Below are 21,572 nucleotides of genomic sequence, written 5' to 3'. Positions count from 1 at the left end.
TTCTGCTGATTTATTTAAAAAGGTTACAGATTAATCCCCAGTTAAGATGGTTGGTTAGTTAGTTGCAGTTTGCTACCAAATGACTCAACAGCTGCTTTAAATAACCACATAAAGCAGGTGAAGAATCATCCTTTAAAAAATAATGATGGCACTTTAAAGAACTAGAGAGCCTTTACAAGAACCATACAACACATTAAAGCCTAATGTCAGTGACATTAGAAGGGAAATGTATTCATAACCATACAAGATGAGTAACCCAGTTAATGTTGTTGGTAATTCATTGAGGAGATTTCAAAACACAATGAGCTTGAATGGGTTAAAAATGCCATGAAACATTAAATATTTCTATGTATTAATATGTCTTATTTTATTCATCTGTTTTATTTAATGTTGAGCATTTTGGGTCTCCATATGAGGAGAACTACAGTCCAGACACCTGCCTGGAAAGCACCACAACCAGCAGAGGCGGTTTACGCACTCACACACTCACACACTCACACACAGCCTGTCGGGAGTTTCAGCTTGCAGCGGTGACGCACTGTGAGCTCACTGAGCCAGCTCACTGTTTATGTCCTCTTTCACACACGGAGAGGAGCCAGAGAGAGAGAGAGAGCGGGGGGAACCTCGTTTACCGGCTTTGCGGTTTTCATCCATTCTCAAACGTTTTAATTACACCTGCCGACTCAGTCCTCTGCAGCCGATGATGCTCGTCTCCGAATACTGATTTCAACTCCATTTATTCACTAAACCGGTGAGTCCGACAACTTTTTCCTTTTTCTTTTCTTTTCTTTTTTTCCAGCCTAGGAGTAGGAGTCTGAATGGCTGCTGTAGCCGGTAGTTAACTTGTGTCAGACTAGTGTGGGGCTTCTCTCGCCGCAAAGCCCGAGCTGCAGTCATGACCACTTTTACGCACGGCGGTAATGTGTTTTTATGACTTTGTCCTATGTGGCTATATGGCGTTTACTTATACCCGTGTACGCAAAAACAGTCCCTGCTGCTTGTTTCGTCTGAGTTTCCAACTCAAGACAGCAAATATTTTCAATGAAGGACGATCTGTGTCTCAGCAAACGTTGTGCCTGTTTGTATTTTTGAACAAACATAGGCTTACAGAGTATATGGATCATCTAAATGTGCACTGAAGTTGCTGGAATTTAGCAGCCGTATTTATGGATAGTTTACAGGCTTATGGTTTTAGTCGTTTAAAGTATTACTCTGTTCATTCTTTCACTAAATATCTGTAATTTGGCTAATTTGATGCACTCATGTCCTGCTCCCTAATGACAGAATGAGCACATGCTTGACGCACAGTCAGGGGTTGCGTGATGACCTCACTGGCAGTACGATCCTCCTCTCTTTTTGAAATAAAGTCCTGGCTATGCTTTTTATTTTAATTTTGCGATTTGGGGGAGTATTTTTCCTATATTTTTGCTTAAATTAGGCACAGTAAAAATACTGCGAAGGCATTTGGCGCATTAATATTAACAGTTCTTTGACACACTTTTCTCTGTGCACCATTTGCTGCGGTAACTGCTCATTTGAAGTTTCACTTTGACTCATTAAAGGCTCATGCACACCCATAGTTTCTTGTAGACAGGTGCATAAGAGGAACTATCCATAAGTAAGAGAAGAGAGAACTCCTGCACACTGCCTCTCCAGGGTGTTCTTTCATTTTTAAGGACAGATTAACGACAAAGTGTAGGAGTCCTGTCTTCTCTTACCCAAGTCTTAACGCATAATGCTGCAGCGTACTACAGTGGTTTTGGCAGGATGTGCTGCTACGTAATGAGCCCACCACAACGAGCCTTGAAGCCAACGGCCCCACTTACACACACGCATCAAGATGAGACTGTCATCTTTGCCAGACGCCTTCCATTGTCTGAGTCCAAATTCCTACATGCTTGTATCAATAAGAGGCTTTCGACCACTCTCACACACACCACTATACATGCGCACTCTCCTTCACCAGAAGAGGGCCGTGTACAGCTCGTCCCTTTATTATTACTATGCAGTCATTTTAAGGAGGGATTTCACAGGATTTGCAAAGTTGATTCATCAGTATTATCTTGTCACGGTTCAAGTGAACAGGTATTTGATACCGCTTATTTTACGAGAAAGGCAGGCTTCCTATTTCCTGACAGCTGCTTTCTCTCTTTTAAGTAAAAGACCACGTGTGAGGGTGGGGAGATGCCGAAACCCATCCCAGGACTTCTCTTGGTTTAGTTAAAGCTTTAAATCTTTAAATAAGTGTGCTGTTAAAAAATCTATTGGCTCAACATATATATAATGTGTTTATCTCTTATTTAACATGTGGTTGGTAGCTGAGAGGAGAGGGCTGGATCTTTCACACTGATGTAAAAAATGCAACTGAACAAACCATTCTGCTTTAAGAGAACCGTTCATGTCTGCGATGCATTGGACCACGTTTTTGCCAGTAAATGTGTTTTTTCTACATTACAGCTTATAATCAAACAGCACAGTGGTATCATTATAGTCACAGAAGTATATTGGTCTTACTTGAAAATAACTACACATGTCAGCTTGCATTATTCCACAGATTTGTGAGTGTACAAAAATGTGTTAGAAGCCTGTTTAGGAAATAAATAGATGATTTTTTGAGTATTTTTCCTTCCAGTGGATGTTTGTGGCAGCTGAAGAATTCCCCAAACAGAATTTAAACATGTTTGACATGTTTTTGCCTGCTTTAAACACATCTGTGTGTCTCTCGCATGTTCTCCTCCTTTGATAGCAACACACAATTGTGATTGTTGCCATATTGTGTGCTGTACAAGTGCGAACCCTAGGTGAATAACTTCTTGGCAGAGAGTAAGATTTTATGTTATTCACTATATTGTGTGCTCAACTTATGCTGCAGTAAACTGCAGGAAGACTAACACCGGTAATTATACACACACGCGTACCTTAATTTGGAGTTGGTGCAACTCGAGCGTATGCATGGATTTATCTTGAGCCAAATTTAACCCCATTTTATGTCCCACCCCACCCAACATTTACCCTACACTATATGTATTTAAGGTCTAGGGAAGACGGGATAAAGACAGGATGAGAGAAAGTAGAGAAAAGAGAAGAATAGAATGAGAAAGTAGAGGAAGTTAGAGTAAAAGAGAGACAGAGATCAGCAATGAAGACACAAAACAGACAGAAAAAGTGTGTGTGTGCTGCAGCTTGGAGCCGATAACCGATGCACTGCTTCACCTCTGAGTGTGTGTGAGTGCATGTGGAAGTCAAAGACTCAGCTAAGCTTTAATTAACCCATCAATCCCGTCATCTGCACGTCCAGCCGTCCAACCAGAGTGGTTGGGAACGCCGCCCGACCGTCTTCCGTCCCCGTGCCACAGCTGCCTGCCTCCCCAATGTCAGCCAGGAGACTCTGCGCCAAAGAAATTCCCACTGCGCCGACCGCAGATCCCTATCCAAGCTGGCTCAGCGTCCACACACACAGATTGGTGGAGGATTGGATAATTACAGGGGGACCTAGGCACAAAAACCTGAAGGGACGCTGGCATGAGCGTGCAAACAGGCTCACCTCCTGACACTCCTGCATAAACTCATGTACATACACACCCAGGCTTAATTAGAGGTTGGGGAAACATGAATCGGTGAGCAGCAGAAGCCTAAATTTGCATTTTTCTTCTGATGATGAGGATTTTCTCGGGGGAGGGGGAACCACTGTGCTGTTCCTTCATCTGATTTCACTGTTACTGAGCAAAATGCAAGTCATGCTGCAGAGAGCTTCCGTCAGTCATTCTTTTGAAAGTCACATTGCGGAAAAGAGTCACTTCCCGGATGTTGCAGTGTCATATTTTATCCCAAGTATTTTTTTCCTCCCTTCTTGCCCTGATGACCTTTCCCCTCTGCCTCCTATATCTTCCCTGTCACTCCCTTCCGTACGCCGTTTAATGACACAGTCTTAAAAATAAGCCTTCGAGAAAAGAGGAAAAAAACAAGTGCAGACGTTCGCTCCCCCGCGCACGGTTCTGGTAGGGGAAAGACAAATCTGAAAGCGACCGCAAATCTTGCTATCTGAACTCGCCAGTAACCGATCGCTGGCTTTTAGCTGCCAGAGCAAATCACACAGCAGGCATGTCCAGGTCGATCTCTTTGTGACGAGGCACAAGTGAGTGACCGAGCGAGTGTTGTGTGTGTGTGTGTGTGTGTGTGTGTAAAATGTGTGTGTGTGTCATGTTTTGGAGAGGATCCATACAATCCCTCATGTGAGAAGTGCCACAGACATGCACTGTTTCAAAACAACCGCTGAGTAATGACAATGTAGCCAACAAAGCAGGAAATTGAACCTCTCCTCTATAGCAGCACTTTTATAGAGATATTGAATACAACTCAAAACACAGCATATTTAGATCCATAAATAAATGTGGGTGCGTGTGTGTGGTTGGGTTGCATGTTGGGGGCAAACTGCAGGGCTGCAGAATGATGCTGTCTTGCTTATCTGCTGGTATTCTATGAATCCACGACTTTTCTCATCTGCTTTTATATAAATTTACGACACTGCTTCTGCGTGCTTTATGTAAACGCATATGGAGTTGTGTAACATATCTAGCATTCCCGGAGGTCTTGTTAAAATTCCCTGGACTCCACCTCTTTTGAGAGGGAAAGCCCATCTCTGGACTCGCTGACCTGCGGTGGTTGAAGTAGTTTGACATTTTGACTTATTTGCCTTCTTGACAAGAGTTTGATAACAAGACGAATGCTGCTGTCATGCTGTAGACTTAGTTTTAGGTTATCTTTGTTTACCTAAGTGGGAGCCGTTAAGGCTGAAAAATGAAGTGAACCCTGATAGCTGCAGTTCCTCGAATGGCCACTTGAGGCTGCCTCCAAAAGCGAGTTAATTTCCAAAGACCCTAATGTTAAAATGCACAAATTTACAGATGAAATAAAGATGACTGCAGCCTTTTACAAAAGATGGTTTGGGTCTTTATAGCTAATTTCTTTGCTCATGACAGCCATACAGAATGTGAATTTATACGTACTTTAGGAGTTTTAATTATATTAAGGCTTAAAGTTATGCATAATTAAGGGTTTAGTCATATTAAGTGACAGGAGGGTACTGTCCTAGGAGAGTCCTAGCCCCAGAGATGTTTGCATGGCCCCTCTCAACCATATTCCACATCTTTGCTCATTTTTTGATTAGCGGCAGTCAAAGCCAGTGAGTGAGCAACAAAACTCCTGCTCAGGAAACTTATGGGTGATGCTCCTGAGGCCTCATCCATCTTCCTGTACAGTCTGTTGTTTCCTCCTGTCCTTTTTTCAGTATTTATGCTAAGCTAACTAGCCACTGGCCTTATATCTGCCATACAGATGTGAGAGCTGTATTGATCGTCTCATCTAACTCTGAGAGCCAAATCAAATAAATGTCTGACTTTTCTCTTAAAGCGTAGCTCTCTGATAGGCAGCACTTCTCTAGTAACTCCAAAACATCTTTTCTTAGAGCACCCACAGAGTAGATGCAATAGTATGATTAAATACAGATGCCAGGGTGAAAATCCTGTTTTCCTTACCTGAGCTCAACCTCTGAGACAGATTTTACCACTGAGTAAAACAGTAATTAACTGAATCCTTCGTATTTGTTGGACAAATAGAGATAACATGTTGAAAGTGTTGTTTTCACACTGCGTGCACGTGTTTGTGTGTGTGAAAATTAGTTGGTTTTATGATAGTGTGTGTGTGTCCTGACTTTAATATAGACATGGTATGAGCGCACAAGTTGTGAATCATTGTTTAAGGTGTTGGAACATGAGGAGTTGATTTACATCCTCTGTTAATGACGGTGGTGACGTCAAGGAAAATAGCAGACTCTGAAAAACAACTACTCCGATACACATTTCCGCAACACAGATTGTCCTCTGAAAACAAAGGGGGAAAAAATAAGACTTTGGATTTTTTTAATGTTGTTTTGGAGTTAGAATTGGTTTGTGGTTGGCTTCTGGTGGGTTAAGTAATAGCAGAGTGTCCTTGTCTTGTTACAAAAAACACCTTTTTTAAAAAACAAGTTTAATCTTGTTTGCAATGAGGCAGACAGTAAAATCTAATTGAATGCAAAATAAAATCAGGGTAACTTAAAACTCTTTGCAGAACAGGATTAAATTACACCTTATAAGCACCATTGACATTTACATAAAATCAGGCTTTTATAATACCATTTGTGCAACTAAACAAAACAGCTATTGTGCCTGAAGTGTTAGTGAATTTATGACTTCCCATAAAATGTGGCATCTGTTTGCAATGACCAAAATGCAAGGAAACAGTTCTGTTGTATCACCATTTTGTGTGTGTGTGTGTGCGTGTGTGTGTGTGTATGTATGCATGGTTCACAGTAGTTAAGAGGCCTTAAAAATTGCCTTAAATGTTATCAAAGTTGCAAAATGGACAAATATAAGTATTTAGTAAATGTTACACATGCTTTTTGTGGTTTTTTCAACCACTGAAGGTTCTTCATTTTACTGGAGTTATTTTGTGGCAAGTTATAGCATGAAATTAGAGCTGCAACTAATAAACTGTTTTTATTAGTGATTAATTTCCACATTATTTTCTCAATAAATCAGCAGAAAACAGTTAGAAATGCCCATCACAGTTAGTACCTGTCTTGTAATATGTTATTCTGTCTGATCAACAGTCCAATTTTTAAATGAGTACTGATAGACGAATCAGAAGCGCTGCAGTTTATAGATAACAAAATGCATTTAATGTTGCTTGATTTTTAGTTTGGATCCACGATTTAATTTTAGGTTTTAAGGTCTGTGTTCTCTGCCATGTAACACTTAAAATGAAGCATATAAATCATACTTTAATTAATTTCTGGATGGAAAAGAAATACAAAAATTAACATTTCCCGCTAAAATTGTTGTTAAGATCACAATATCTGTCAAAATACTTGCATTTTTTATTAAATTTTTTTGCATATGGTTTGCAGACCTAGTAGCTATAGGAAACTGGGACAGTATAGAGTGACCCTGCTCTCTGGTTGCCGCAGTGTATTCTCTGTCGGTATCACAGAGCTGTAAACCTTCCTGCATCTGTCTCTCTCTCTACTCTCTCCGGTCAGTTCAACCTCTCTTGTTCCAACTTAGTGATGTCTGACAGACAGTGCGCAAGAGAAACCCGGTAAGTTTCTGCTGGTGTACAGTTCCACTGGAAAACATGACGACCGACATTGCAGCAACCCCCGAGGACGGCAGGAGAGGACCGGCAGACACGAGAGAGACAGTGGGAGAAAGGGTGGCACCTGCCCAGCTATCAGACACGATCCCTGTAATGAGACATTGTCTGAGCGCTAACGTAGAAAGTGTTGGCGTAAATCAGCTTTTCATCTGCCGATAATGGGCACCTCCATGGAGTGTAACTGAGGGTATGGTTGTCCCGACCACGTCGTTGTCGTACACGTGCACATTATCTCTCGGTCCACGGAATGTCTGATGAACAATGGAGTATAATTACCTTAAACCTTTTTTTTGCCGCCTCAGTTCTTTTCTATTGTATTTCACTACTCGGGCCGTAAGTTAATACTCATATGCATCACAACGAGGTGTTCCCCCAAGGCCGGGACGCGCTACGTGACCTAGTGGGCTCAATAGGTAGCCATTATCTGCATGGGAACAGCTGGCTGACTTCTTCTTTTTTTTTTTTTTTGTTAGGCCTTTTTACATCATAACCTTCAGGAAAATCCAAGTCTTTTTTTTGTGTGCACGAGCCTTAATCAAGGCTAAAGCAAGGATAAATCTCAGCATTATGGTGTCATTTATCTCCAAAATGTCTGCTGTGAGGTTGTTCAGTAACTCAGAAAAACAAGCCTGTTTCAAGCCTGGCTGACTGTGTGTTTCTGAGATAATCTAATGGTCCATAAAGGGGTTTTGTGAGCTAGAGACAAAGGACGGTTTTAAAACCTGAAGAGGAGCAACTCCTTTCCTCATGATGCATCACTGCACCTATAGAGCGAAATCAGGAGATACTAAACTCAGTAATAAATGAGAAGATGATCATAATCCAAGTTTACTTTGGTGCAGATGTTTGAACAATAAGGAAAAATCTCAAGCCTTATGTGGTCCATGCCCAGGCCTAACCTGGTCAAAATAAACTAGTATATTATGATACAAGACCGGACAACTTCTACATCATGAATTTTTGGAAAATCTGAATGCTGGTTCTGTATGATGTCCACTCAGTGCAGCTGTATGAGATAGGGTACACTATACCTTCTGAACCATCCTAACCTCTCAGCACAGCTCACTGACCCACGTGGCTAACTGCTCCCTTCAATGCATATTGGTTTAGGTTAGGCAAGTAAAACTATCTGATCCAGGTGGAGGAAACATTAGAGGAACGTGCTTTGATGAGATAGTCCAAGTATTTACGTTGCAGCAGACCTTTTGCAATACGATTACATACTGCAGCAGTCAATGCCTACATCACTAATTCAATATTAGGTTTGCAAATACAGCTGCTGCTAAATATTGCCATTTCCTTTAGTGTCAGACTTCATTTTTTCTTTGGGGCAAAAGTTTAGGGTCCTTCTAAGAGCTGGATTTCTTATTTGGGTTCTTGAAGACCTTTCACCTCTCATGAAAGAGTCGTCTTTAGTTCTACCTGACTGAGGGCGAGTCCCAGATATATATTATCAACCCAGAATGGCTAATGCCAAATTAACAACCCAGGATTTTCATCCCAACAAGTGTAAATGGTTGTAAATCCACCAGATCAGGAATTATTTGTGATATTTATAGCGGTGAAAGTGGAGCTCTCACGACTGCATTACCTGCTAAGTGGTGTTAAAGACCCTCCTCTGTTTAAAGATGGCTGTTCCAGTTCAACACAGATGGCTTCCTTCACTCTTTCAAACCATCTGTCTTCTCTGTCCTGAATGTGAACCTTAAAGGAAGACGTGGATAACCGAGCATCCACACACACGGTTAATCTCTGTTGTGCTGAGTTAGTTATTAAATACTGGTCTAACTGCAGGGCCCACATTTCTTTGTTTGCCATGAAAGGAAGACTTCCTGATTTACAACATGCTTTCAAAGTGGGAATTCTATCTGTATGATGTAACTGTTACCAGTAAATGGGCATCCACGTTTTATTACATAACTCACTGTCACCGGTAGATTAAGCAAAGTAAGATTGCACTTGAAAACCCAAAGAAATAAAACGGAGGACTGTAACAGGAAGAGGCAAAACACTAAAAACCAAGTAATATTGAAAGACCTGGTTATTTTATTTATTATTTAGACAACCGGAATACTGTTATTCTACAGCCTGACACGCAACAAGGGCTAACAATAAAGTAAATAACTGATATGCTGTTAAAAGTAAATACACTACGTTGCGTCAGTGGTGATACATCTGGTCATGGTGTTGGGGATCTTTCTGTGACTCTTTTAGTTGAACTTATCTTTAAAAACTAAACCAAGGAGTCTGAATTAAACCATTTTCTCATTCTAGACAGCAAACAAACATTTCAATTATAAGCGTGAAGAAAAAAACCTTTTTCATGTTAATCAGTGAAGCAGGACACGTCTCAGTGCTTTGGTGTCTAGACTTAACACTAAAAAATAAAATAGCGCCTCGTGTCTCACCAGAATCCTACTTGACAAACACGGCTCATTGTTTAGAAGCCAACAACGTGGTGGCTTCACCCCGCTTTACCCTCGTGATCCCCCCTGCAGCTCAGTCACCTCAAACTGAAAGGCGACGAGTTCCACTCATTCTTGTGTTTCCTCTTTTGTGGTTCCTTCCTTCCCTTCACAGCTTCATCCAGTAGGATTTCTCAGCTCAGCAGCCGCATGACATCAAGGAGCCAGAAAAAGCTCTCAAATACATTTGGCCGGTCCTCGCCTCCAAAACCACCACAGAATAGAATAATGTCCATGTTTTTGTCATGGCTTCACCATTACTTCTTTATTATTGCTATTTTTAGCTCCCCCTGAACAAAACACAAAATGTGACTGGTCATCTGACGTTGGCGCGACTTGTTATTTGCATGTGTCAAACAGCATGAGGGTTTTGGGTAATTACTGTTTTACAAAGTTTAGGAAAAGTTGTCACGCTCCTCTCCCTTTTCCCTTTGAGGTGTTTTTTAATTTTGATCATGTTATGCTGTTTTCGTCGCTTCACATAAAATGACGAAAGCATTGTGGATGTTGGCGTCTTTGTTGTGTTCGCTGGGATATTCTGAGATGTGTTGATGTCCAGCTCTTCCTCCTCTCTTGTCTTCTCTGCCTCCATCCCTTTGTCTTTCTCATTTGTCCTTCGTCTGCCCCTCCTGCCCACAAATCCATCTGACAGCAGCCTTCAAACCGGCGCACATGGCTGACACAGGCGTGAAGCAAGCTATGAAAAGGGAAACTAGCAAACAATAAAAAGCAATTACAGGATTGACAGCTCAGACAGGCCAGCGAGGACAGGAAGAGCACGTGGAAGAAAAGTACAAGAGTTCAAGGATGAGAAGTTTCAGCAGGCAGACAATGAACTGCAGCTTCTGTGACCAGAATTATGTAAAGTCTGTGTTAAATAACATTTTAAGGCAGTTCGGTAGAGTCAGCGTCAACTACTGAATGTCACGTTGTGGTGGTCAGTAACTTAAAAGTGGTTTCTTTCTCAGTAAATATGTATTGCAGAAACATAATTCTGTGTTTTCCTCTGTTTCTTGACTCACAACCAGTCAGATCTATCCTGTGACCCCTTTGGGTCATCTCATACCTCAGCATGGACACTACTGTTTAAGGAGCTGCAGCAATGTGCTCCAGGTGACCCCTTATTAGAAATATCCATCTGTCCATCCGTCCGTCCGTCCGTCCGTCCGTCCGTCCGTCCGTCCGCCCGTCCATCCATCCATCCAAGCCGGAGAACCCAGAGAGAATCCACGCTGCATGGGGAGAACATTCAAACTCAGAAAGATCCCGGGTGTCCTCATCAGGACGCGAACCAGCGACCTTCTTGCTGTGAGGCAATGGTGCTAACCACCCATCCACCTTGCAGCCCCTTATTAGAAACATCCCAGCCATAAACACAATAGCTTAAAATGCTTCTCATGAGCTAGACAAGGAATAATGACTGACTCAGTCAAAAAGGAGGACTGTTCTATTGGTTTCAAAGACAGAATCAGAATCAGAATCAGTTTTATTGTCCTTGCACATGTCACAAGTACAGAGCAACCAAATTGAAGTCAATCTCACTCCTACATTTAATGAGTTTCTCTTTTACTTCCACCTTATTTAACAGTTGTCATAATAATAGCAGTGCTGGATGCAATATAGTTATGTGGTAAAAACTCTGCTGACCTTGGAGAAGTTGAATCTATGAGGTAACAACAGGGCAGATTTGCAGAATTGAAATGTGCAACATTGTCATTTTCACATTCGGAGGACTTTTTTGTGCAATATCTAAATATCCACATATGGAAGAATCAAAACTTATGTATATTTTTGTTCCTTTTTATTTTCTACTGACAATCCCTACACATTTGCAGTATCACCTTTGCTACTGTAACACTGCAAACTACCCTTTTGTGGGATTAAACAGGCTTTTCTTATTTTACAATGAACATTAGTGATTGTCAGAGGTTCTAGCAGGCTGGTAGGCTATGTTCTTCTACACGTCTGCCACCTGTAGCTTTAGTTTTTTCCAGAGAGATATGCAGATGTTACTGATTTTCTAATCCAAATGTGATTTAGAAAGCCAATAAGCAAATGTCCCAAACTTAAACCTATGCCTTTAAAATACAATAGAAAGTTTTCCAATGGCTGGCGTTTGAGTGGCACTTTGTGATGGGTGGCGAGCAAGGCCACGCGTGGACACGGAGGCGGTCATGTGCCTGTAGGTCCAGTGGAAGCCCCACGTGTGGCGGTCACCTCTGTAGTGGGTTTGTGGAGAAAGCCTCAGACAAACTGGATTTAAATGTAAATGCATCACATGCGGACATTGCTGGCATGGATTGCCTGGCTGTGAATGGTTTTGACTTCTAAGGACAGTGGTTAAGCAGTGGGCACAATTTAAACATTGTTTTTGGACACGCTTACAGATTCAGCGTTTTGTATTTTAACTGGATTTTCCCTGCATGTGTTGCTGCTGCTGCTGCTGCTGCTGCACACACTGGCCTCCACCTGTGGACAGTCAGCAGGTGAAACTACACATTCTAGTTGATGCACTTTCCTGTTCCACATTCCTTGTGTGATTTTTCTTTCATTTAAACATCTTGGCGTTGACTAAAGTATGAGTTTTGTAGATGAAATAAATGGTGCATTGTGAAGAAATAACTTTGCAGAAGCTTTTTCAAACTGATAAAACGTGATCTCACCACAAGAGCTGTTTTTAAAAATACATTCTCACTCCAAACTTTGAAAAATACAGTGCTGCCATTTAAGGAGGAGACTGGAATATATGCATTTATCACACAATAAATCAGTTTCACCCTGCTCTGCTGCAGTGTAGTTGTTACAGTGGCTGCACTTTTGGAGGTCAAGTTAGGTTCTTTGCAGAAAGCCAACATTCCTCAACCCCTCGAGGACGATCCAATTTGTTACTTGACACTTTCTAAAAAAAGAGGTACTTAATTGCAGGTCCCATTTTTATTTTGCTCTCTCTATCATTGTCTTTTATTGATCATTTTTTTCCTTTTTTCAGTTGTGTGTGCATGTGAGGGTGCATGCTCGAATGTGTAGATATATGTGCGCGTGTGTGACTTGTAATTAGCCTCTTGCTCTGGTCTGAATGGCATTTTAACAAATGCTTCTATATATACATCATGCTATCAGGTTGAAGTTTTAGCAATGTCACTCCCTTCCACTTTCTCCTCTTTCCATCCTTCCTTCCCCTCGTTCTCTCTTCCTCCCTTCTCTTCCTCTACGACCGGATCGGCCCAGTGTTGTTTTTTCAAGCTGGTGGTTTTTCTGTCCTCGCTTTATCTTTCTCTTCCCCCCTAAAATTATGCCTCAGAAGCCTGTCATTGGCGTGATGGCCTCGCCGGACCAAAATCATAAACTCATTACATTTTTTATTTTCTTGTTTGTACAAGGAACAGCTTGGTGTTGGCTGGATGGTATGGCATTCCAGATGTTTCCATGTGTGTCTGTGTGTGTATGTGCATACCTGCATGAACATGTATAAATGCACACAGATAATGTGTTGGAAAAGGATCCCATCACCGCACACTTGCTGCACATTTTTAACACTACAGATGTGCTGTGCAGGTGCGTGTGCTGTGTTGACCACACAAAGTCAGAGAATGAATGGGTCTGAGTGAAGAAGTGTTGATTTACTCGCTAACTAATGTTTAAAATACTGTGTTTGACCGTGTGGTCAAAGGTGAAGAGCGGCATTAAAGCAGCCTCACCCACACACATGTAAAACACACACTCACAGTTTTAGCTTTGATAGAAGGGGCATGTCCTAAGGACGTCAGGGGTGTGTCTGTGGTCACAGTGACAGTATAAGACACTGGCAGGTACTCTGAATTCTCCATTCAGCTACACAGACTTGTGTGTTTCTGATTTTTTTTTCAGTCGCTTCAGTAACTTATTTAATTTGAATCTTTGTGTTAACTCCGTCTTTCAGATAGATATCTAGAGATTTTTGTATTCTTTATTTAATCTTTTCTGAGTTACTTTTTAAAGTTTCATCAAGTGCAGGGTTTAGTGAAGTGCTTGTGTTGTTCTTGGACAGTTGAAAGAAAAGTTAGAGCATATTTGAGTTTGGTCCTGACTCAGCATTTGTAGCAGTACGCGCAGCATCCTCGCCGAGTTGCCACGGCAACTGTGTCAGTCAGCTGCAAGTCTGGGGTAAGTATGCTATTCTGTCTTTCCCATTTTCACTCCTTCTTTTATGATTTTAGCCAATGGATCTTTGTCTGTTTTCTCTTTTTCTCTTTTCTCACTTACTTGTCCTCTACTTTCTGCTGCCAGGCTACACAGACTGATTTCTCATCTTTTCTTGCGTCCCTTTCTTGCCTTCCTTCTGCCATTATATATTTTTTTTAAAAATCCTTTTGTTGTTTGAAAGTTTCCATATCGCTCTCATGTTTTCACTTCGGTCAGCAGCTGTTTTACAAGCTCATTTAGAGCCAACAAGTCTGCCAGTTAGATTCTCTCCTCCTGAAAGACAAAAGGAAAAAAAAATAATTCCAAACATTGTGCTGTCAGTCTTTCACACATTTTACTGTCTCACTCATCCCATGAGCATCTAATGTTTTCACATTCATAGGGACGAAAGTGGTGTAAAATGCAGTGTGAGGGATTTTTATGTTGTGTGAAGCTGTCATTCATTTCCACCACAAATAGGACTGAGACAGACTGAGGTCTCCACTGATAATACCAGTGCTCAGTGAGTTCACAGTCCTGTCATTGTGGCCACAAATGTAAGCACAGCATTCAGGGCATTTTGTGCTATAAACGTATTTATTTTGTCACTGAGTTGTCACACAGTAGATGCAATGATTACATTAAAAATAAATATATCTTCACATTCTTATAGCAGTTAAACTTTTTTTTTTTTCAGGTTTCTGCATGCTCAGTCTTGAAATTTGAGTTATTTCTGTAATTTATTTTAAGGTGCAATTTATGTATTGCATTATTATCAAATTAACTGGAGAAAGTCCAGCAATTCTGAATTTCTAGAGAATAAAAAGGACCAGAGTTTGACCACACCGCTGCCTGCTCTGCTGCCTTTGTACAGCGACAGTATATATTTTTTTGTTATAACAAATACGCCATGTTACATTAAACAATGAAATCTCACTTGAACGAATGTGCCAGGATGCCATAAATGTAGTTGAAAAACCAAGACCTTGGTGATAATAAGAGCTTCAAGAGTTGATAAGTGACCTCAGCTTAGATTTCATCTTCGTCCATGACCGCCTTTCCAACCACACGCTTTGAGTGCATATAAATATGTATTTAAGTGCACTGTAGGGGATGATGCTATTTTAAATAAACTCTTGTCAAATACTTTCCGGCTGCAGATAGCTAACTTTAGAGATGACAGCATTGTTTTTTTTGCTGCAACACGGTAGCAGCCTGTGGCACGTGACCCATTTGACTTAAAGATTGCTCTGGTCAGGTTCTTACACGTCCTCTAAAAAAACTCTTCTGTCATGTTGTGGCTTTTTAATTTGATGTCATTATTCCATAAAAAAAAAACACCTACTTATCTAAAATTCCAGGGGATACTCATGCCAGTGGCAGCTAATGTCGAGCTTTGAGAAAGTCAACGTGTGTTGGCAAATGAACATGTTGCAGGGTGAATCATTGCTTGAAAAGTATTTGTGAGTACCGACGGTCCAGAAATAGCCTCAGAAAATCCCTGCTTCATTCACTGCTGTTTGTAAAAAACGTCACGTTAAATGTTATTTACGCCATTTACAACTGCTGCTTACCTCCCTGTTGCCAGAGTCACTCTGCTCTGGGTAAATCGCACAAATGACTCAGGTGTTGTTTTTTTTTTTTTTTGTGAGCTTGTGTGGTTTACTATGAGTGTGCATGTATGTCTGTCGTGACATTAATTGTGTTGTCATGATGTATTTCTGCCCTCTCTGACTAGAAAAAAGTTGTTGACTGAGATGACAAGGCGGATTTTTATTAGTCGGCTACATCCATATATATAGGTGGACCTGATCATGTGTTAAAATGTGATTAACCCACTTCTCTGTCTCTCCTGTAGATCTTATGTACATAGAAGAATACATTGAAGAAGATGAGGAACCACCTTTGCTGCTCAGCTCTTGTCCTTCTCGCGGTAAATATCTGCACATGTGTGTTTGTGTGCATTTATGCAAAAATAACCCCACTATGCATACACATGTGCATGCACCTCCACTGACTCCTAAGTGTCTCCCAGGTGTTTGGCTGTGGTGGGACTGCAGCGGTGCAGTGTCGGTGGGGGGACGGCTGTGTGTGTCTGCAATGCCCCGCAGGCCAGGAGCCCTCCAAGGTGAGACAACCTCCTCAAAAAAAAACAGAGTAATCACAACTTTTATGATAGTTTTCTTATCCTCTTCCACACTGCTGACTGTCACCTCGTGCCCCGAAATGACACGATGTAGCATTTCTCTGCACTCTGCACTGTCGAGCTTAAAGAAACGCAGGACAGAGTGCAAATGACTTGTGACATAATCAGCTGCAGCCAAAGGTTGAACCTGGCACAGAAAGAACACTGTGATTTCTTTTATTTGCAGTAACAAAAGTTCATTCCCAATAAACCCTCAGGCCACAAACCTAGAGTGTATTTTCGAATCACCTTTTCAACTCCTCTGTTATCTTATACTTTATGTGTTTGGTCGCCACAGTCAACATAAAAAAAGTGACTGCTCCCATGAATCCATAAATAATACGACAATGCTTTGGTGTCATGTTTCTCTTTTGTTGCAGGTCGTGTTTATGAAATTGTACGAATAAGTACCATTCAGGCCTTAGTTTGAAGTTGATTATGTAGAAGTATAAAGAGGATAAGACGCAAGACAGCTAAGCATCCCTGTTGGTGCTTTTTCAGCCTCTTTTGCCTGAAGTTTTTTTGCTTTTATTCCAGGCTTGTGGGCAGATCCAGAGTCCAGCAGAGGAAGTACAATGTCAGCTGTGCCCAACTGGAAGCTTTTCAGACACACTTGACTCTGAACTTTGCCGTCCGCACGCCTCCTGCAAGACCCTTGGCCGAAAGGTTGCAACTCCCGGCACCGCAGCCTCGGACGTCGTCTGTGGTGACTGTCTGACTGGGTAAGAGCTGTCTTCTACCTGAATCCACTCAATCCAACTGTATGCCCGACATTCAAAGGCTTCAACATCGTAGCTCGTAAACTTTTATTTGTTCTAAATTAAGTCCGGTTATTTTCTCTGTCTCTAGAAAACAAGAAAACACCCGCACACACACACACACACACACATCAGTACAGTATGTCATTCACCACAATGGGCAGTCAACACTGGACATAACATGCCAACAGGATAAAACTGCTTCGTTCTTTCGTTTTTAGACACTCCCTCACGTTTCTTCTTTTCCGTCTCTCTAATTATACTCTATTCTTTCTCGTCCGTGTGCAGGTTTCACTCCACTGCCACAGGGCAAGTTTCCACCCAAAGTCCCTGTGTGAAAAGTAAGCATGCTTCTGCAGCGTAGAGTCTCATAATTTGCACTTGTCAAGAAAAAAGGTCATGCCTCTGCTACCTCCTGTCTCTCTTTAATGCTTCGTGTCTTCTCCCTCTCCTTTCTCTCAGCAGATTCTCATGTCCGAACAGTCCGTACTGTCGGCAAAGGTCCATCCAGTGGAGCAGGAGGACCGGCCAACAGCACGGTGGTGCGCAGCGCTGAGGAGAAGACGGCAGAGTACGCTGTGTTCGCTCTGGTGCCCATCTTCTGCGTGATGGGCCTGCTGGGTATCCTCATCTGCAACATCCTGAAGAAGAAGGGATACCGCTGCACTGCTGAGAAGGAGGGCGGAGATGAAGAGACCGCCACACCACAGAAAGAAGGTAAGAGAGGGACGAGGAAAAAGGAAAAAAAGAAAAGCAAAGAGAGCAGAGGAGCGACTATTGAAAACAGCATTTATGTTCAGTTTGTTGTCACGTTCGCTCATAAAAATGCCAAATTAGCACACACGCATGCACATGATGTGGTCAAGTGTTGTCAGGAGTCAGTGCAAAGCCAGACCAAGCCCAGAAGGCTCTTTGTGTGCGGTCACGGTCCCTGTATCTCCGTGATGTGACTGCACGCAAGCCACTATGGGAGGCTGTTTTGAACTTTGACCTGGCCAGGGTCATTACTTGTCATGCATGCTGTGTTTTACTAAGCATGCACTGTTATTTTTGTAATTTTCCTATTTGAAAGGAGGAAAATAAGCATTCCCATCAACTCACTTGCCCACTGACGTCAAAGAGAAACTGACTTAGGTAAACACAGAGAGAAGTTTATAAAGAGAAGGGGAGGGCATGAGAGGAAAGGAGTGGGGGTGGGAACTATTAATCAGAAGAAGTGGATATCAATCAATGCGAAATTAAAGAGAAAAGATTGAGAGACAAGACCTAACACAAGGGGATCAAGCATTAAAACAAATGTTAAGTTACCACACCCATTCATTTTTAACAGTGTCGTCAAGTTATTTATAAACCACATTTAAAACAGCAAGAGTTGAACCAAAGAGCTCTATAATTAGAAATGGCAAACCATGAGATATAAACACAATGACTAAATAACAAATCTGAACGAAAGCTTAATAAATAAAAGACCAGTGTCAAGCTCTATTTGGATGGGATGCCAGTGTTATTGTTCTGGCTGAAGAAACCCTTATAGAATCCTGTTTTTTCCAGCTTTTGACCACAATAAAAATCATTTGAACACTAAAATCTTGCTCTCATATAGTGGCAACTCATTTGTGGCAGTCATAACATGCGTTTGATCTTGTTCAGTTAAATCTTTCTTCATCTCTTCCTGTGTTGAACTACACTACTGTGCACACAATATGGGAAATACACCCCTTTTTCCTTTATGCTTCTATTGTACTCGATGCTCTGTGGCTCTTTGGTTCTCAGGCTTGTATAACAGGTAGAACCCTCAAGTCACATGGGAGCTTTTATTCAGCTGTGCTACAGGACGCATAGTGAAGTGTGGATTTATTTTTTTTTGTTAGATGCTGTAAAGATTTACACAAACATGTGAGTCAGAGAGGGTTTATGTAATTGAATTAACACTGCAAATGTGCAATTATGTCATAGATTTGTCTCATATGAGAAGTGGATGTGGGTTAAAAGGACGCCAATGAATAGCAGAGGTTATACAGTGAAGTCAAGAGTTAGTTTCTATGTGACTACTCTTCTTTTCCAAGCGAGTATGTACTTTATGACACAGAGCACGCAGTCCACTGCAGCCCAGAGAGCTCAAGTGCTCGTACCTGCAGTTTTTAACAATGCGCTGCTATTGCACAATTTATCCAGCAGGTCTGTGCCTATCAGCTTCTCTTCACTTGACTGTCAGACAGCATACACGACCGGTAGTTACTGTCCTTCAGTGCCAAGCATAAACAGATTTAAAGGCTAAGCTGGCTTTTCCGTCACCCACCTGATGGTGCAAAGCTCAAGAGAAAGCTGTGCCGCGAAGGCTGTACGTACTGCGGCGTCAGAGCACAGCTGCGACTCCAGATCAGACTCTGTGGCATGTCAAAAAACACGATGCACCAGCAGCTGTTGCTCTGGATAACTTAGTGTGTCGGTCATTTAAATTAAAATAATGCTGCTGCAAACATCAAATGATCCTTTATGTGTGCTCACAACAAGTTCATAAAATGACGTGGACGGTGTTGCAAATGACCCATTAAACATGTCTGTTTTAGACTGTATCTTTATATACAGATACATCCATAAACTGCATAAAGTAAGGCTTCACTTTTCCTTCATGTACCTGACTGAACTTGCTTTTTTGTTTCCCTGCTTAGTCATGCAGTTAAACATCCTCACATTTAGAGGTTTATTGGTTCAATGAACTGATTGAGAGTGTCTGTAGTAAATTGGTAGTTCATTGCAGTTGATTACTAGGAGAGAACTCATTATTTTCTTCCTTCGCACCAGATGTTTTAGCTTCATTTCCCAACAATTCAGCCACAGCCATGAAAACGATTTGTATCTTTTATGTCTCCTCATGCATAAAACAAGAAAGAGCTCATTTATTGTACCTTAAAAGTCTAACATCACATGTTTCTAATCCTGTGTAGTGGAGGCCAAGGTGATCTGAGAGCAGCAAATATAGTTAAAAACTGCTTGTATGAGGATGAAGGGTTTCATGCATCCCTGAGAAAAGGCAGAGGTCAAAGCAGCGGTCTTTGTCAGTGATCTCAGCGTTTTGTTTTTAGCGTCGCCTCAGTCTCTCCGATGGCTTTGTTGTGAAATTCAAGTTGCTCCTGCGCCTCAAGGGAAACTCCCTGAACCCCCATCCCCCTGCAGCTCTTTTATCACTGCTTCTGCGCTCCATTCATCCAGTTTCCTGGCTCTCTGACACCCACCTCCCTTCTCATGTGAACATGACACTATCCATCCATCTCTCCTTTCCCAGCCAGATCAATAATTCAATCGGGCCCTCGCCTCATTGTTTATGTCTTCTCTTTCCTTCGTCTTTTCTCCCTTTGATCGCTCTCTGTCCTCGTTTCACTGTGCTGTTTAACTTCCAGTATGAGCTGCATACGAAACCCCCTGAACTTTAAGTGAAAACTTCAACGTCAGGCCTAAGTGCAAGTTTTCTTCAAGGCAAAGTTAATATTAAGTTGAATTCAGTTGAACTCGATTTGGATGTTGAATTCATGACTTTTATCAGTAATTTGCATGTGACACAATAAACTACAGAAGAGAAAAGACAACCGTAGTGTATTTATGAAGCCTTTCGATCTCTTTTAATAAGCTGAAGGCACAGTTCCAAACTTTATGTGAGAACAACAACTAGGTTTTAGGACATCTTATCTCCCTCTTCACTCTCACCTCCTCTCATTCTCAGTTTGTGTGCAGCTTTAAGGACAAATGATGCAGTGGTGCAGAGATAAGCTAAGCAAGTGCTTCTACGTGAGACAGCTAAAGGTCAAGAGAGGGGAGCATAGGCAGTGTCAGATAAAGTTTGGAATGTAAGGAAGCAGAAAGCAGCAAGAGAAATAGAAAATAAAGCAATGATTAGAGGACAGGCTTTTATTGCTTTATGTCCCCCCCGCCCCCTTACTCACGCTTGTTATGTAACAATCCTTGTTGCAGTGTCTGTCCGCTGTAGTCCTGACTGGGCTAAGGTTAGAGGAACTTCTTACTCCAGCACTTTTCTCATCATCTCCACTCAGGGGGAACGCCCGCGGGGATGAATTATAGCGAGGCCAAGCTTAGCTCGGCAGGGCTAAAATCAGACTCTGCAGTGGTACCTCTGAGGCTGCGGACAGAGAAAAGTTTGCATTGACGGAGAATGCAGTGACAGTAAAGTTGAGGGAGGGAGACAGGAAGGGCAAACGTGTGGTTGATAACAGGACAAATGTCGTGAAGAGGAGTCAAATCTGCAACTGCGTGACTGTGCGGTGTACAGCTCAACTTTTCAGATTTAGCAACAATGCTGCTACTTTTTAAGAGGAAATTTGAGGGTCAGCGCTGATTTTTCAAATTGAACGAACTGAAACTCATCTGAAAAGAAGCCTGTCTGGTGCCTCATCGTGGCTGACGGTGACGGACTGAATGCATGGATGTGACTTTGTTGCAGGAATAAATAGAAAGAGAATGAGTGCCACTCTGTGAAACTGATGCTGTTATCCTCACATAGCAACAGCCACTGTGGAGACAGAGCTATTGTTATGGCCTAACAACAGCCTAATACTGCTTATGCAAGAAAGACAGAAATACACACACACATACACAGAGCCACACAGACACGCTTGCAATCTATACATTGTCATTTTGCTCTGTAATATACACACACACACATAGTCACCTGGTACTAGGGGTTTTGGTACATCACACCACAGTACACTGCACATGGACACACACACATTGAGCTCTGTGTGTTTCAGCAGTACTGAACGGAACGTAGTTGCTGAGTGAGCTATTCTGGACCCC

The 21,572-nt window shown here is 41.9% G+C and overlaps 1 protein-coding gene across 3 annotated transcripts in view; it reads left to right on the top strand.

Moving 5' to 3' along the window:
- Positions 1-612: 612 nt before the first annotated feature.
- relt (RELT TNF receptor) overlaps positions 613-21,572 on the top strand; it is a 29,861-nt gene continuing 8,901 nt past the window's right edge. For 2 of the 3 annotated variants that reach the window (XM_008286699.1, XM_008286700.1), the window contains exons 1-6: positions 613-751; positions 15,679-15,753; positions 15,856-15,948; positions 16,543-16,727; positions 17,052-17,104; positions 17,226-17,480. In XM_008286699.1, coding sequence (XP_008284921.1) covers positions 15,712-15,753; positions 15,856-15,948; positions 16,543-16,727; positions 17,052-17,104; positions 17,226-17,480 — 628 coding nt within the window. In that variant the 5' untranslated portion in view covers positions 613-751; positions 15,679-15,711. The remainder of the gene's footprint in view (positions 752-15,678; positions 15,754-15,855; positions 15,949-16,542; positions 16,728-17,051; positions 17,105-17,225; positions 17,481-21,572) is intronic. The other variant, XM_008286701.1, reaches the window with a different exon arrangement.

The sequence above is a fragment of the Stegastes partitus genome, unplaced genomic scaffold (genome assembly GCF_000690725.1).
Source record: "Stegastes partitus isolate 25-593 unplaced genomic scaffold, Stegastes_partitus-1.0.2 Scaffold465, whole genome shotgun sequence".
NCBI lineage: Eukaryota > Metazoa > Chordata > Actinopteri > Pomacentridae > Stegastes > Stegastes partitus.
Note: the sequence above shows the minus strand (reverse complement) of the source record. Positions and strands in the feature narration are given on the sequence as shown.